Source organism: Balaenoptera ricei, chromosome 4 (genome assembly GCF_028023285.1).
Source record: "Balaenoptera ricei isolate mBalRic1 chromosome 4, mBalRic1.hap2, whole genome shotgun sequence".
Classification (NCBI taxonomy): Eukaryota; Metazoa; Chordata; class Mammalia; order Artiodactyla; family Balaenopteridae; genus Balaenoptera; species Balaenoptera ricei.
In genome coordinates this window covers 160,014,702-160,031,497 of record NC_082642.1, presented here as the reverse complement: position 1 = coordinate 160,031,497, position 16,796 = coordinate 160,014,702, and the positions used below count along the sequence as shown (strand labels likewise).

General features: G+C 61.0%; 1 protein-coding gene across 3 annotated transcripts; it reads left to right on the top strand.

The window, feature by feature from the left end:
* The first annotated feature begins 4,748 nt into the window (after positions 1–4,748).
* Positions 4,749–14,869, top strand: ICOSLG (inducible T cell costimulator ligand). 3 transcript variants are annotated; one of them, XM_059921692.1, is made up of 7 exons: positions 4,914–5,029; positions 6,419–6,459; positions 7,357–7,722; positions 8,421–8,702; positions 10,724–10,894; positions 11,842–11,877; positions 12,535–14,869. In XM_059921692.1, the coding sequence occupies exons 1-7, from the start codon at positions 5,016–5,018 to the stop codon at positions 12,636–12,638; spliced, it is 1,014 nt and encodes a 337-aa protein (XP_059777675.1). In that variant the 5' UTR covers positions 4,914–5,015; the 3' UTR covers positions 12,639–14,869. The 3 variants fall into 3 exon arrangements, with proteins under 3 accessions (XP_059777676.1, XP_059777675.1, XP_059777674.1); XM_059921691.1 differs by having other exon boundaries at positions 11,842–12,628; XM_059921693.1 differs by lacking the exon at positions 6,419–6,459 and having other exon boundaries at positions 4,749–5,029; positions 11,842–12,628.
* The last annotated feature ends 1,927 nt before the right edge of the window (positions 14,870–16,796 follow it).

Sequence of the window (16,796 nt, the reverse complement as noted above, 5' to 3'; positions counted from 1 at the left end):
TTAGAGCCACAGGAAACATCCCAAACCTTTGCAAAGTGTAGATACCCACTCGGTCAGCCAAGTAGGACAGGCCGAACAGAGGGCACGGAGGCCAAGGCCAGGTCCACTCGTGAAGCATGTGACCTTTGGTCCTCCTTAACCCAGAGGGACTTGCCTGCACAAGGCGGGGTCCCAGTTTGCCCCGGGCTCTGGAGAGGACAGGGCCATTGGAGCATTCACAGAGCCGGCTTCAAATCACGTGTGATGAATGCCAAAGGGGCCTTTCCAGGTTAACCAGAAAACTCCCCAAAGGGACCCAGACTCAGATAGGCACAGAGATTCTGCTTGTCCTGGGCGTTACTCTGTGACCTGGGGAAGCTTGGGACCAATGCTGGTGCTGATAGTGGTTTGTGGAAGAAAGGTGGGGTTACAGTTGGACTTTCTGAAGGGTGTTTTAAAAGTATCTTGAAATAGAATAGAAGTTGTGATGGTTAATTTTATGTGTTGACTTGGCTGGGCCACGGTGCCCGGACATTTGTTCAAACATTATCCTGGAGGTTTCCGTGAAGGGTTTTGTGGATTACACTGATACTTAAGTCAGTGGGCTTTGAGTAAAGCAGGTTACCCTCCACAGTGCGGGTGGGTGCTGTGGTCTGAACTCATCTGTTGATCCTAACCTAACCTAACCTCCAAGGTGATCGCATTAGGAGGTTGGGCCTTTGAGAGGTGACTCCAAAATGGGATTAGTGCCCTTACAAAAGAGGCCCCAGGGGGTTCCCTCCCACCTGCCCACGTGTGGACACACGAGAAGTGTGTGACCGTGAAAGGGGCCCTCACCCGACCCTGCCAGTACCTGACCTGCCACTTCCAGCCTCCAGAGCTGCGAGCAGGACGTTTCTGTTGTTTACAAGCTGCCTAGTGTGTGGAGTTTCATTATAGTGGCCGCATCAGACTGAGACAGTCCCACGCCATCAAAGGCCTAATCTTCCCTGAGCAAGAAGGAATTCTCTCCGAGGACAACTCTTCCCGGGCCTCCAGCTGGCCAGCTCACCCTGCAGGTTGTGGGTTTATCAGGCTTCCATAATTACATGAGCCAATTCCTTGAATAAACTGTCTCTCTTCCTGTCTCTCTCTCTCTCTCTCTCTCTCCCTCCCTCTCTCACACACACACCCCCCCCCCCACACATACACACACGGAGAGCCCTGGCCGACAGAAACATCTTCATCTTCATGAAGACCTTCTCTCCAGGCTAGCAGGAGGACAATACTGGGCTCTGATGTCACAGGTCTCCCGTCCAGGGGCTAAAGGTCTGTAATGAAACCAAGGTCATGGCAGCCCCAGAAAACACGGAGGGCCAGTGGGGACAAGAGCATCTGAACACAGATGAGACCCTCCAGGGAGGCCAAGCTCTGGGACCAAACTGACCACAGAGACGGGCACTCGTGTCGGCGGCGGACGGGACAGGGCTGGGGACAGCTGCTTCCACCCAAGGCAGCCAGCGCCAAGAGGCCCGATCTGCCAGTGTCAGCTCTATGTCAGCATGCTCCCAGGCGGGGCCCAGAGCCTCTCAAAGCAGCTTTATATCTTCTGCTCTCTCTCAAATACCTTGAGATTCTGCCTCTAAGTATTTAATCCCACCTACAGAGGCCCCTTGTGACCCCCTGTGGTCATCTGAATAATGACCCCAGAAAGATGTTCCTGTCCTAAATCCCAGAACCTGTGAATGTCACCTTACAGGGCAAAAAAGGACTTGGTTGCTGTGATGAGATGGAAATGGAGAGACTGCTGGATTATGTGTGATACCGAAGGCCCTCGCCAGGGGTGGCCGAGGACACCTGACCCCATATAGAGAAGGCCATTGCCATGGGGGCAGAGACGCAGCTGCAAGACAGCGGGCGCCTGGGGCACCCGGGGCGGAAGAGTCAGGAAGGACCCTCGCCTCCAGCCCCCCGAGAAGCGCTGGTTCAGGCATCCCGCCTCCAGAACTTGAGAGGGTGCATTTCTGTTGTTTTAAGCCCCGAGTTTGAGGTAATGGGGTCTTGCTTCTGCGTCTGCACACAGAGCCTTGAATCTTCAGCACAGAAGCAACTCCAGCTTGGTTCCCAGGTTAGCCTAGATAGCCTTCCGGGTGGGCTTCTCTCTCCGGCCCCCTCACAACACACACCCCCGCCCCGCTGCCTGAGAAACAGTCACGGGTGAAGCGCAAGAGAGGAAAACCTAACCTCACCCGCAGGAAGCCTCCTGAGGGCTGTTCTGTGTGTTCATTCATCTTGAAATCCTCTGTTTATAAGCCACGTGCCAGTATTGGTGTGAATGCTTTATGTGTATTCACTCACAGTCACCACGTATCAACTTAGCTGCTTTATGAGGAAGACATTATAACTATCACCACTTCGCAAACGGGGAAACACAGGCACAGAGGGGTTACCAGTCTGAGGTTCCCGGGGCTGATCTTCTGCCCACTCCCGGGGTGTCCCTCCCCGCCGCCGCCCCGGTCCTGCTCGGATATCCCCTTCCAGCCCAGCTGCACTCCCTACCGCTTGCCTGCCTGCTCAACAAACAGCGCGTTCCTTGGGCCCAGGGTGCCCACTCTTGGGTGGGCCTGGCAGCAGCACTTGGCCCTCCGGGGTCCGGGGAGGAGGGCTGCCCAGGAAGCCACGCCTGACCCCTTCCCCACAGCAGCCGGCCGCTCCGCGGTGTTCGCCCCCTGAAGCCCCCCACGCTCCCTCCCCCGCTGCCCTGGGGCCGTGCCCCCGCTGCACGGTAGGGCTGCAGCCCAGGACGCCAACTAGGCACCTTTCCTGCCCCGCTCCACGTGAGCCGACACTGTGAGGGAGGCTTTAACCGAGGGGGACTCTCCATCCCCCAGGACCCGAGGTTGCGTGTGGGGTCCACCCCTCCTGCTCCCCAGCACTGCGGGTAGGGTGGGGATCTTGGTGGGAGCGGGACTGGACCCAGGAAGGCGGGAGGTGTCGGACCCAGCCGGTCCCTTGTCCCTTCCTCCCCACCTGCGGGTGATGCTGGGTTGGCCCTCCCCAAACGTGGTCCTCCTCTGCCAGCTGCTGCCAACCCCGGGGGAGGGGATCTAAGGCCACCGATATCACGCCCCCTCCAGCCCTGCTGGGCCTGATACGGTGACCAGCCCACCACCAAGTGTCCCTGCTGCGTTTGTTCTAGACGCGGCATTGGTTTTCCTGCTCTGGGGATGGGCAGCGTCCTGAGACCCCATCTCTGATCTGATTTATACCCACGCCCGGTTCTCCTGGCCAGATCTTACTTTTCCTCCTGGCCCCCATCTTTCAACCCCTTCCTGATGCCCCCCACCCAAGTTCAGGCTGTCTGTGCCCTCACTGGACACTTGAACGGGAGTCCTGGCCGGGACCCCTGTCCCTTCTCCTCCCCCCCACCAAAGGGAGGATAGATCCTGCTTGGCCTCTCTAAGTCCCCCACCCCAACCTGCAGCCTGACCTGGGAGGGGCGAAGTCCCTGCGCAGGCCCCCCCACCGCCACCTGCAGCCCCCCCCACTCCTCCGCAGCAGCTTCCGTGTCTCCCAGCCCAGCTCTTCTGCTTCCTTGTCTTGTTTGCTCTTGTCGCCACAGAAATGTTCATTTCCACCAGGCAGAGATTCTCTTATCTTAAGCTTTTCTCTTTAGGACTCACATAGGCCGCGTGTGGTAGGTGGGCGCTAAATCTTTGTTGAAAGAATGACAGCATGCAGGTGGCTGGGGCCAGGGGAGCCCCCCTGGGCTCTGCCCTCACTTTACACCCTGCCTCTCCTGCTCCCCAAAGGCTGGCCTCAGCACCCCCACCAGCCTGGGCCGCAGGACACACCCTCGGCACCTGCTCCACCCGACGGGAGCCTCCAGACCTGAGGTGGGGAGCCTGGGAGCCCAGGCCCTTCGGGGGCGGCCTCTTGCCTCACGGCTCCACCCACTCACCTCGCCGGCAGGCACCTGGCCGGTGCGGGAGGAGGGCGGGGGAGCACTGCCTCAGCTGGGCCTGCAGAGAGGAGGCCGTGTAGACGGGGAGGGGTGGGCAAGGAAGGAAACAGGGCGTTTGCCCCTAGCTAGCTCCGGGGCTCCGCGCCGCCTTTCCCAGACGAGAATTAAAAAAAAAAAAAAAAAAAAGAGTGACAAGTCCCACACGCTTGGAGGAGCAAAGACGAACTGGTTTCCACGCGGGGGGCTTTTCAGAGCCTTTAATAGGCAAATATGCTGCGGCAGGTGGCCCAGGACTGACAAAGGACGCGGCAGCACGGCTGGGTGCGGGGAGACTAGGGCTAAACTGGAAGGTGGAGCCCGCCCGCCTGCCTTCCCTCCTTCCTGCCACTCATTCGTTCGTCCCTGAACAGTCGTGGAGCTCTGACTTCACCCAGCGCTGGAGGTCCTGACTCCCAGCGCGCCGCGCCCCGCTGGCTCTCAGGCCGCAGGGGCGGGGGGCGAGCGCAGGCGGAGCCGGGGACGTTCTGCGCGACTCCGGGGCAGCACTGAGCCTCCCACGGCCCCTCCAGCTGGGCAAGCCCTCCCGCAGCGCCCTCGGCCGCCCTCCTCCACCGGACCTTCCCTGCCGCCAACTTGCCGGGGCACCTACTGCGCCCAGGCTCAAGGCCCGGCGGACCTGGAGCCCCACCCTGCAACCCGCGGGGCCCCGACTTACGCCCCCTCCTGGGAAGGGCTGAGCTTTCGGGAGTCAGCGTCCAAGCTTCCGTTCCCTCGCGCGGGGCCCGTGGCCAAGGCCGTGGGAGGGACCGGGCCGGGGGTGGGACCAGGGGCGGGGCCAGGATCGGGAGGGCGCTGAGCCGGCGACCAGCTCAGCGCCCAGAGCCTCCGAGGCGCGGCGGGAGCGCAGCGAGTGCTGGCCGCTCCGAGGGCTCCGAGGGCTCCCGCGGCCCGAGGTCGCTCGTGCTCGTGCTCGGAGCTGTGCCGCGGCCCGACGGCTTCCGCGGCCCGAGGTCTCCCTCTGCCCGAGGTCTCTAGCGCTCCGAGAGCTCCCGCCGTCCGAGTTCCCCCGTGGCCCGGGGTCTCCGCCCCCACCATGCGGCCGAGGAGGTGAGCGTGTGCGCGGACGCGCCCTCTGGGCGCGGGGAACCGAGCCCGGCGGCGCAGCGGAGGCCTCGGGCTCCGGGAGCGGGGGCGGCACCGCGCGGGGCCGCGGGAGGCGCGGTTACCTGCCGGCGTTGTCCGCCCGGCGGCGCGGGAAGGTGGCAGTGCGCGGGTGTGCTCGGGGCGGGGTCCCTGCCGAGGGAGGGAAAGAGGAAAGCTGGGAGAGAAGACGTAGCGACCCACTCTCACTTCCCGCCCCTCCCCTCCCCGCCCCCGGCGGTGGCCCAGAGGAAAGAAGGGTGTGACTCTGCTGCGCCGAGGTCGCTCTTATGCCGTCTGGTGCCCACCGACTGGTGACATGCCCCCCGCACGCCTGGGTTTTCCCCCTCCTGCATCAGCAAAGGCAAACTGGGGAAGGTGCCGGCCAGCTCGTCACTCCTGGTCTCTCGCCAGCTGAGGGGGAGGCGACAGCTTTTTGCCAAAATGCCCCCTTCAGGGCAGTCTTAGCGTCGGCAGCCTGTGCTTCCCTTGAGGAGCTGGTGAGGCACCCCATCCCCAGGTGTCCCACACGCACAGCCCAGAAGCCCACCCACCCCAGGGCCCCACCCCCCAGTCTCCCCAGTTGGAAATGCAGGTAAAGACTATTCCCTCAAGAACGGGAAATAAAAATACTGCAATGTCACAGCCATCTGCCACCCACACCCCTGAGCAGGGGGCCCCGTCTGTGCTTTCTCCTATCTGACCCAACGAGGAGCGGGCTGGGGCAGGGGCAGAGTGGTGGCAGGTGAGGCAGGGGCCACCGCTGAGGCGTGCACGGCGCAGAGGCTCCCAGACTGAAGGTGCCAGGAGCCTGGGAGTCATGAGAGGGATCTGCTGGCCCCCAGGCCTGAGCTGTCCACCAGCTCCGCTGGAGCCGCCAGATCTGGTTTCAGATTGAGCACGTTCCTTCAGAAGGTTGTCCTGGAGCTCATCCGACCCTGGCGGGGTGGCGGGGGGGCATCTTACATCTTCTCTGTCTCTCAAACTTCAAATACCCCGAACGTGGGTTTTTTTCCGATTTTATACAATTTCTTAGACTCCATCCGTGCAAAGCCAGGCCACCAGGGGGCTGGTGATTCCTCTCGATATCCTTTATCACACTCTCATAATTGCTTTGAGGGGCGTTTTATTAGCTTGGGAGCTGGTCCCTTGCAGGGGCTGCCAGCCCCTTGGGGCTTGCCTGCTGGGCAGGGGAGGGGTGGTGCTGTCTCCTCTCCCTGAATTCCTGGTTGCCCGGGAACCTGGGCTGATGGGCTGGCTGTGGGTGTATTCCCGCTGGGATGGTGGCTGTAGTCGGCTCCTGACCGCGTTTGGGAGAAGCGGGGCTCACCTGCCTTTCTGGTTGTTTTTTCCCAGTCCTGGACTTCTCCTGCTGCTGCTCTGTGGCCTGCGAGCTGGTAAGTGCAGACGGTGCTCTTGCTGGAGACTTCCAAGCCCTTCAGTGCTGAGCAGTGAGGCCCGCAGGGTGCAGGTGTCAGTGGGGTCCTCCCCACAGCCCTGCTTGCTTTTCCAGGGGCCCTTGTGAGAAAGCGGGGCCCCCAAGCCCAGGATAATGTGTGGCATCGAGAGCCACCAAGGGGAGCGCTCGGCCAGACCCCGTGGTTCTCGTTTTGTGTTGTGTTTGGGGCAGGCAGAGTGCAGTTCCCCCCAAGTGTTTCAGAACCTCCGCTTTCCAGAGGAGCTGGGAGCTGGGCTTCCTGTTTCTCGTGACCGCTTTGCTCCCCAAAGCCACCAGCTTCCAGAAGAGCACACAGAACGGGGCTATGGCACCACAGCAGAGACTGAGGCCTTGCCTGGCCTTCCAGCCCACAGGGCGACGGGTCAGGGCACACGGCCACTTTCCCTGCTGGCATTTGAGTGGTTGTAACAGACCACAAAACCTTGCCAGGCCTTCTCTGATGGAGTTGCAAACACTACTATGATGATGTTGTTGAGAAGCTGATGTTTTCTTTCCAAATGTCTGAATTTTTTTTAAAAAACTTTTTATTTTGAATTCATTGTAAACTCCCAAGAAGTAGCAAAAACAGAGCAGTCCTGGCTGGCCCCCGACATGAGACAGGAAACCAGCCCTGGCGATACATCAGAGCAGCTTACCGCCAGTGTCCCAATTTTTAAACTATTGTTGCTTTCCTATGTGCATCTTATTATTAATACATTCCTTTCCTACTGAAATGAGTCAGAATTGGGGTTTGAGTCTTGCAACCCAGAAGCTCCCCCCCGCCACTCAATAGGGTGACTTCAAAGTTACGAGTCAAGTGCGGAAGATGAATTCTGTTCTTTTTGGATGCTTGCAGAGATTCAAGAAGAAGAAGTCAGAGCGATGGTGGGCAGTGATGTCTGGCTCAGCTGCATTTACCCTAAAGGAAACAGCTTCGATTTAAATGACCTTTATGTTTACTGGCAAATCAGCGTGCCGGGCAAACGGAACACCAACTCCGTGGTGACTTACTACCTCTCAGGAAACAGCTCTGCCGGCCACGGTGACAACCACTACAAGGGCCGGGCCCGGCTGTCCCTGGACGGCATGAAGCAGGGCAACTTCTCTCTGCACCTGCACAATGTCACCCCCCAGGACGAGCAGAAGTTCAACTGCCTGGTGTTTCGGAAATCCTTAGAATTAGAAAAGATTTTGGAAGTCACGGTCACGCTAAACGTGGCAGGTAAGACGGAGGAGCTGCCAAGCTGATTCCATCCCAGCCTTATGTCCCGGAAGAAGTGTCAGTAAGACCTGTTTTCTGTGGCTCATTCACCCGTGTCTTCCCTTAAAGGAAATCCAGGTCCCTCTAGCGGGCCTCTGTTTAAACCATGTGCGCAGCTTAGGTGGTGGAAATATCGTTCAGCTCCTAAGAAAGTTTTCCAGTAGCCTGGAAGGTGCCTGCTTTCTCACAAGAGCTCCTAAGCTTGCTGTCCTTGCCTTGAAACTCTCCAATTCAACCCAAACTAGATGTTTTAATGAAATTAGGACGGAGTGGTATAAGGCACTAAATGAGATCAGAGTTTAGGAAGAAAATTAAAGCCCCTCCACCAAGTTGCTCGGGGCACCGTTCAGTGGAGAGACGGGTGAATTGCCAGCTGACTGTGTCACTAGACTCAAAGGAGGCCAACCCCCTTGGGGTGGGACGTGGGTGCTGGTCGTTGCCCGCCCGGCTCATAGCGCCCCTATTGGTGGGTTGGGGGGCGTGACTCTGGTAGAGCAGGGCCTGTGCTGCTGCCCGGACCACAGCCTTGGTCCCGGCCCTGCTCCGGGGTCCGGGGCACGACGGCTGCCTCCCCGCTACCCTGGCCCTTGGCACTGTGTCCCCCCGCCTCTCTGACCTTCGGAACCTGGCACCCCTCAGCCCATTTCCCTCCCCTGCAGCAAACTACAGCATGCCAGTGGTCAGCGGCCCATCCCAGGACGAGGAGTTCATCTTCACGTGCACGTCCACGAATGGCTACCCACGGCCCAACGTGTACTGGATCAACAAGACGGACAACAGCCTGCTGGACGACACCCTGCAGAACAGCACCGTGTCCCTAAACGCGCGGGGCCTGTACAACGTGGTCAGCGTCCTGCGCATCGGGCGGAGCCCCACCGTCGACGTGGGCTGCTGCATCGAGAATGTGCTTCTTCACCAGAACCTGACCAGCGGCCAGACAGGTAAGGTCCCGGGGTCTGCACACTGACCCCAACCCAAGGCTGGGGGCCAGGGGTGACTTGGGGGATCTTCTCAGGTGGGAGACAAAGCCCCTCTGAGGTGACTCGGCAGCGGCTTCAGAGGTGGTGACAGGAAGAGGAGGTGACAGGCATCACCGTGCGATGGAGGGCAGGGGCCCGCCAGGTGCTCGGGGCGCTTAATCCTCACGCACGTGGCGGGGGGGGGGAGGTCAGTTTTGGTGACCCATTTCACAGATGAGGGACTGAGGCTCCGAAAGGTCATGTAACATTTCAGAAGCTGCAGGCTGAGGCGGCGGCATCGTCAGGATTGAAGCCCCTCCTGCACAGCCACTGCCCCAGCTCTTTGGACGTGTGCCCCCTGGGACGCCAGAACCCTCCTCCACCAGGGGGTCCGGCTGGGCCTGGCTGCCGTCCCAGGCCCCCTGTGGAAGGGCGCAGGCGGGTGACTCCTTCGTAGAAGCCACAGGCTCTCTCAGCCTGTGTGTCCCTGTCACCAGTGTTGAGACGCCAGGGAAGGAGGGGCAGGAGAGCTGGAGGATGGGGGTGTCGGGGGCCTGCCTGCTGCCGAGAAGCCGCCCAGCTGCTAGGAGCCCCCGTGCCCGGGCACTCGCCTTCCTGGAATGCAGGCGCAGCCCTGGGACTCAGCGGTCACGGTTTTCTGGCTGCACCAGAGGCCTCCGCTGGCCTCTGCGTCCCAGCCGGTCAGCCGGGCTCAGGGGAAGGGGAACGGGAGGGCCTCCTGGGGCCGTAGTCTCGGCCCAGCTGCTCTGGGGGACAACTGGGAAGCCTGTCAACCCCCATCACCCCACCCTGTGCCCAGACCCTCTGAATCAGCACCTCTGGGCTGTGCAGGCAACAGGACATGTTGAAAAGCTTCCAGATGGTTCTAAGGTGCGTGGGAGGCCTAGCCACCGTCTGGCTCATGGCTTCTCCGGGTTTTGGCAAACACGGGACACTTGTAACAAGCTGCCCAGGGAGGTTATTGCTTGTCTGCCCATGAGAACCACTCTCAAGGGGCACAGTGGTTGGACACTGGCACAGGAGGATTGGCCCTCTCGTGCACTGCCAGCGGGATGGGAAATGGTGCAGCCGCCGTGAAGAACAGTCTGCTGGTTCCTTAAAAATGAGCATGTGACCCAGCAATTCCACCCCTAGGTATGCACCCCAGAGCCCTGGAAACGAGAATCAAACAAATACTTGTACGTGAATGTTCACAGCAGCTTATTCACAATAGCCAAAAGGTGGGATCAACCCAAGTGTCCACGGATGGACGAAGGGATGTGTCCATCCACACAGGGGAGCGTCCCTCAGCCACGGAGAGGACTGAGGCACTGACCACGCTGCAACGTGGATGAACCTTGCAGTTGATGCTCAGTGAGAGAAGCCAGGCACAAAAGGCCACATAGCATATGATTCCATTTGTACGAAATGTCCCGTATAGCTAAATCCAAACAGACGGAAATTAGATTAGAGTTTGCCAGGAGCTGGGAGAGAGGATGGGACGTGACTGCTGATGGGTAGGGGGTTTCCTTTTGTGGTGGTGGAAAGTTCTGGAGTTAGATAATGGTTTTGGCTGCATGACCTTGTGAATGTACTAAATGCCACTGAACTGTTCTTTTCAAAATGGTTAATTTTATGTTATGTGAATTTCACCATCATTTTTTTAAAGCCAGCAATTAAGCTAGAAAGAATTAAATTAAGTTTAGTTTAAAAAGCCAGGAAGACTGTACTTCCCACCATGCCCATTCCCAGGTGTGGACCTTTAGGAAGGGCTGGGATTACAGATCACACAGGGTGAGGGGGAGTGACATCCCAGGAAGAGATGAAGGCTCACCTGAAAGAGGAAACCCTTCTCTCCGTCAGCTTTATAGCTTAAAAATCACAGAATACCTGTGGGAAAGTTTGGTGGATCAATACTTCCCTTAGCGCTCTCTCCTTCAGGATGAAGAAACCCCCTTTTCCTCCTGACCCTACAAGTCCTGGGTTACTTTCCTTTCCTGCAGAAACGTTCACGGGAACCAAGGACAGCATCACAGAGGACCCAATGGATGACACCCAAGATGCGGTGAACCCGCCTGTTCTCAGCGTCCTTGCCGTGCTGGTCGTGGCCGTGGCCATGGCCGTGGCCACGGGCTGGCTGTGCAGGAGCAGATGTCCCTCCAGAAGCTACGCAGGTATCGGAGAAGCCCGTGCTGCAGACACTGCACATTTATCTTGTTGGGGTGAGGGTTGGCGTTTGCCAGGATGTTTACAAGCTCTGCGTGGTGTTGCTCTCACGGAAGCGCGGTTTAATAGTGCTCACGCGCGTGAGGATAGCAACCCCAGCGCTCCTGGGTGTGATCTCCGCCTCCGAGATCCTGACACAGCTGCGCCCCAGAAGGGAAGTCCGGTCTCTGGGTCTGGGGGGGACGGCGGACTCCTAATGTGGACGTGGTGTGTCTGTGGAAGCCGAGTTGCCTTCAGTCCCTCAAGGCCGTCTGTTCAGTTCTGGCCGAGCTAGAAGACAGACCCAGAAAGTCTGGGTTTTGACCGTGTAAAACGAAGAAGCAGAACTCACAGTGGGGAGCAGAAGAGCCTAGAATGTGGACCTTGGGACCACCCAGGTGTCACAAGAGGGCCTGAGGGCTGGGGCCTTGGGGGAACCCGTCGGGGGGGCCAGCACAGTCTCCCCAGGTCGGCCTGGTGGTGGAGGTCAGCGGGCATCCCCAAAGGTCTTATTAACTAGGTCGGGCTCCTCCTGGACTCCTGGGAGGGGGGGGAAAGGGGGTGCGGCTGGACTGCAGAGCCCGTGCACAGTGGGAGCTCTGCCTGATGGGAAGGGTTTCTACATGCCGCCTGGAGCTTCCACTTGGTTGCCAATGCCATCTGCCCAGAAATACTGCCCACGGCCCCACTGCCAACCCAGCCAGGCCGCTGAAGGCCCTTGAGCATCTTGAAGTGCTTCCCACCCTGACCTCTTACGACATCTCGTCCTGGAAATCAGGGCGGCCTGAGGAGCCCCTCACCCGAGCAGGAAGCTGGAGGAGCCGTGGAGTGGGGCGCTGCTGCGTGCGGGGCCCCTGGGGTCTTCAGAGAGGCCCCCTCACGGCCCGTCCTGAGTGTTTCTGATTTGTCCCAACAGGCGCCCAGGCTGCGAGGCCGGAGCTGGAGCTTACGGGTCAGTTTGCCAGGAGGGAAGGAGACCCGTGGAGGAACTGCAGGTCCACGGGCTCGGGCGAGCTGGGCACTCCACTCTCTCTGTGCCCGCCTTTCCGCACGGGTGCTACTCGATGACCAGGAAATAGGCGTTTCCAGTTTCAGAGACAGTGAAACCCCAAGCGAAGGCCTGTCCCCCTGGCCTTCCTTGGCGTGTAAGCCCGTTCTCTTGCTGACACTGTGCCATGGGATTTTCCAAACGTACAGCTACACATACATGTTAGCAGAGAGCCTGGGACCACAGCCCGCCGCCCCTCCCCAGCTGCCCGGCTCGTCCACCTGTTCTCCCTCCGTCTCAGCCCCACCCCTCGGGGGCGGGGACTCTCCAGCGAGTCCAGACCCTTTGTGCAGGCACCTCTCAGTCCCAGAGCAAAGGCCAGAGTGATACCCGCCCCAGTTTGGGAAAGTAGCCACACGCAGGGCCTTCGGTTTCAGTTTCCCACTGGCAGGTGCCTCGGGCTGCCAGGGTCTTTGTGGTCAGGCCGGCGGGCTCCGTGCCTGAGGCCAACGACCATAGCTCTGAGCCCCGTTTCTCCACCTGTGAGAAGGGTCGTCAGGGGAGGGTGGGCCCGAGGTGAGCACGACCCACACGGCAGTGCCCGCCCACCTGTTCACCCAGGTGATTCCGGGGCACGCGGCTGCCTGGTGCCGCAGCAGATTCCCTCCCGAGGCCACTTTCAGATGATGTGGGACGCAGCTTGCCAAAGAATCCGGGCCTGCTGACCTGAGAGTCCGACGGGGCGCCCGTCTGCAGGCGTTTTCAACCCTGTTTTCACCGTCCTGGTTCCTGAGAGGATGAGTGTCTGCTTCCGGAGTGAGAATGAGCTGACTCCGCGCACGGCCCTCTCCCCTCTTTCCTTCCAAGAGCACGTGTGACGAGAGCTCCCCCAGGACGTGCCACCAGTGGGGACGTAGGACGGCAGCTTGAGAATTGACCCTGGCAGGCTGGGCAAGGGACACCATCTGTGCCCGTATTGGGGCTGCACGCACACTGGGCCACCTGGCCTTGTGGGGACACGCGGGCGCCCCCTGGAAGGACCACGCTGACCCCAGGGAGCACGTGGCGGGCACTGCCCTGATCCCAGCGGCCCTTTCAATAGGTGGGCAACTCCTCGGGGATACACGTGCCCCCAAGTAGGTGGGCTCCCCACCTTCGCTGCCAAACACAGAACAAGAAAAGGGCTGTGACGGCTCCTTCCCGCCGCCAGCCCCCGAGAACCTGCAGCGCTTCTCAGCAGCCTGGACCGGACGGGCTTCTGAGGCCGCTCTCTTCCGGGATGACCTGTGCCAGGCCGTGTTCGCTCCAGGTGCAGGGGCCACGCGCTGACTCTGCCGGTCAGTCTCCGCCCCGAGGACCCGGCGTCTGTGCACACGTGTCCTGAAGCACTGAGCAGTTGGCACCGGAAAAACCCCTGGAATTCATGTCCCTCCAGAATGCTCCCTGGGAGGAAAACCCGACCTCATTTGTTTTGGTCAAAAGCTAGGTTTCCCTCCTCAAAAACACAATGAAAAAAAAAACAACAACAACGAAAAAACACAGTGGAATTTTGGGAGAAGGTCTGTGCTGGGCGGTGCAGCTGGGCATGGTGGCCCGGGGCTCAGGCTCCGCTGCAGGGGACAGGCAGGCAGGGCTGGGACACACGTCTCCAGCAGACACCGGCACGGACAGGTGACAGTCACAGTCCTTCAAACCGGGGCCGTGAGTGGACGGTGGGCGGCCTTCCGGCCGCATGGCAGCCTTTCTTCAAACGCAGCAGCAATTCCCTCGAATCTTGCTGGACAGCCCCTGCCGGCCCCGCACCGTCACCCAGGGCCCCTCGCGGGCCTCCCCTGGGGACCTGCACAGTCATGACGGAGACTTCACCTCACGGGCCGGGTTCCTCGGAGCCCGCCAGGCCCCCTGGGTGACTGGAGTGGGGCGGTGGCCAAGTCCACGGAGGCGGCAGCCCGACGCCCTGACCCTGCCCAGGCGGTTTCCACGTTGATTCCTGGATTGCATCTAGCACTTCACTGTTTCCAGAAGGTTCTGCAAAGGTGGCTGCCAGGTAACCCCGGTGGGCATGCCCCCAGGAAACGGGTCTGTTGCCCCTGGGGACATCAGCACCGACGGGCACGTGAGGCCTGTGCTCCCCAGACCCAGACTCGCAGCAAACTTAATGAGGCCGGCTCAGCACGGAGCCTGAGCCAACAGTGTCCCAGGAAACTGTGCATGTGTTTTTGTCTGTTTCTGTACCAAAGAGCCTTCACGTGGCTTTTAAATAGGTGTTATGAGGGAGCCACACGGACTTTAGCATGAAAGCATTAGAAGACAAGTGTGGTTCCTCAAAGAATGACAGAAGGTGACTCGTGGCACCACGAGCAAGAAGCCCGAGGGGCCCTTGAGTGCAGCAGGTGGGGTGCGTCAGGTGGTCGCAGGCCTGTCCCCAGTGACTGTGATGTGACACCAGGACGGGTGCACCTCGGGGCCTCTCCGCCGTCCTGCCCGACCCTGAGAGGCCCCTGGAGATGGTCGGGGCGGGGGTCTCAGCCCGGCAGGACGGGGCAGCCGCAGGCAGACCGAGTGTGCTTCCAGCTTTCCTATCAGAAGGGGTTTCCTTCTTGGGGAAGCGGCTAGGCCGGCCTCCCGCTCCGGCCCCGTGACGCGGCCGCCCGGGGCCCTCCCCCGTCGCGCTTGTGGGCTCTGCCTGGGCCCCGGGCTCCCGGGCGGTTGAGGCCATGCCCTCCAGGCTCCGGACCCTGAGTCATCATCTCCCCGCTGGGCCCCAGCGGACCCTCGCCGCTCTCTCCGGCCTCTGGGGCCACGGGGCACTCTGCCCAGCTCGTACGGGTCACCCTTGGCCTGTCCCCCCTGGGGGCCGCTGCTTGTTCCTCACGCTGTGTCGTGGACAGCGTGCGAGCGCCACGTTTTGACGTTTCTGGAAGCCTGGTTTTGGAGAATACAAGCAGTCGGCGTGCCTGCGTCTGGCAGCTTTGGTCAGTGTGCGCGCGGGCTTGGTCCACTCAGCCCGTCCTGACTGCCGTCGGGGACCCTGCGCCTGCCCCGTCCGTCCTCGCCCGGGTGGCCCCGTCCCCCAGGGGACATTGGTCAGTGTGGAGGCATTTTGGTTGTCACTCGTGGGGGTCCCTACTGGCTTCTGACGGGTGGTGAGGAGGGACGCTGCTCAACGTCCCACCACGGACAGGGACCCAGAGGTCAGTGACCCGAGGGTGAGGATCCCGCGTCACCTTCCCGGGGAGGGCAGGGCAGCGATCCGCTGTCCCGGTCCCCATCGCACAGGGCACAGGAGAGGTGACTCATGGTTCAGGGCCAGGCCCGGGGAACATTCCAGGTCAGGAGCCGGCTGGGCGCAAGAGTCCGAGGTGCTGGCACTGCCGTGGGGGCAGAGGCCACCTGGCCGTCCCAGCAACCGGAGTCCTGGTCTCTGGGGTCCCGTGGCCCCTGCCCCCAGCGCCCTGATCACAGTAGCTGCGCAGGGAACACCCACCAGGGAGGCGGAGCCAGGCCGGCAGATGGGGGCTCGTCTGGAGGGCAGGGGACGGAAGGGAAGTAGCAGCCGCGGGACCAGAGCGCCTCACCCTCCCGCAAGGTGAGAAGGCTGCAGCCAGGTTCTGCCTGCAGCTCGGACCCTCCCCGTGACCGCAGCCCTCACCCTGGGGAGGGCAGCCGAGGCTTTGGAGAACCTCAGGAGAAGGCCCCCCTGCTCTGCCACTGCCCCGCGCAGCCCCAGTGCTGTGACGCTGGCCGCTGGTCAGCGGCGGGGCCCGCAGGCGTCTCCGGGTAGTACTGGGGCGTGGCAGGCACATCCTGTGTTCATCTCCCTCCAGGCCAGACTTTTCAGAAAGAGGACGCTTCCAACGAGAAGGCAGCTTACGTGATCTGGGATGATTCTGTCCTTGGTGACGGACGCCTCGCCCCGAAGCCCAAAGATCATCTGGGGCTGAAGGGGTCAGTCTTGCCCCCCTAGGGTGGCCTTCCTGGCCCACAGCCATCCTGCCTGCCCCGACGTGCCCGTTCTCCAGCCCTGACACAGCCCCGCCCCCTGGATCCCCAGCTTCCCGGTGCCCCTTCCCGACTCCCGAGTCCCATGGGGAGAGTCTCTGTAGTTACTGGTAAACATGGCATGGTTTCCTTGAATCCGTGTTGGTCCTGCCGTCATCAGGGAGAAGCAAGAGGCTGGGGTCTTCAGTGTCAGGAATTCAGGGGCTTGTCCCAGTGACCAGAGGTGCGACCCACCCTGAGCTCTGGGGAGGGGGCTTCTGGCACACCCCTGTTGGGAGGGTACAGTGCACATTTCCTGGGGGGGGATGGGCCCCGCAAGACTGACATTGACAAGCTGCAAGGCCCAGGAGCTGCACAGGCCCCTGGTCAGCCAGCCCGTGTCAGGGCCAGACGCAGGGCCACACCAGGATCCAAGGCTCCAAAGACCCCGATCTGGGGGAGTGACCAAGGAGTGTGCAGGCCAGGAACTGACCAGGATCCTCCTCCCCTACCCCGATGCCCTCCCTCCTCACCTTCCTGGCCCTTCTCTACCCCCTTTCACTGTCCTGTGGCCTGAGCCCAGCCCTCCCCGCCCCCGCAAACAGAGTGATTCATCGCTCATCCCTGCTCCGTGGGCCTCCTGACCCCAAGGTCGCAGGTGCCCGAGGCTGCTGGGAGGGGGCCGACCAGGAAGGGGGGGGCACCTGTCACACCAGAGTGGGGTTTCCTGGGCCGGGACCAGGCAGGGGGGAGGGGTAGTCCCCCACAAAGGCACGGGCTGTGCTCTGAGAGGCAGCTGGAGGGGGGGACTCAGGAAGCTGCTGGCCTAGGGGAAGGAGAGTTTCTCAGAGAACACAGCTGTGCCCCTGTGATTCAAAATGTCCCAAATGCACTGCCCCGTG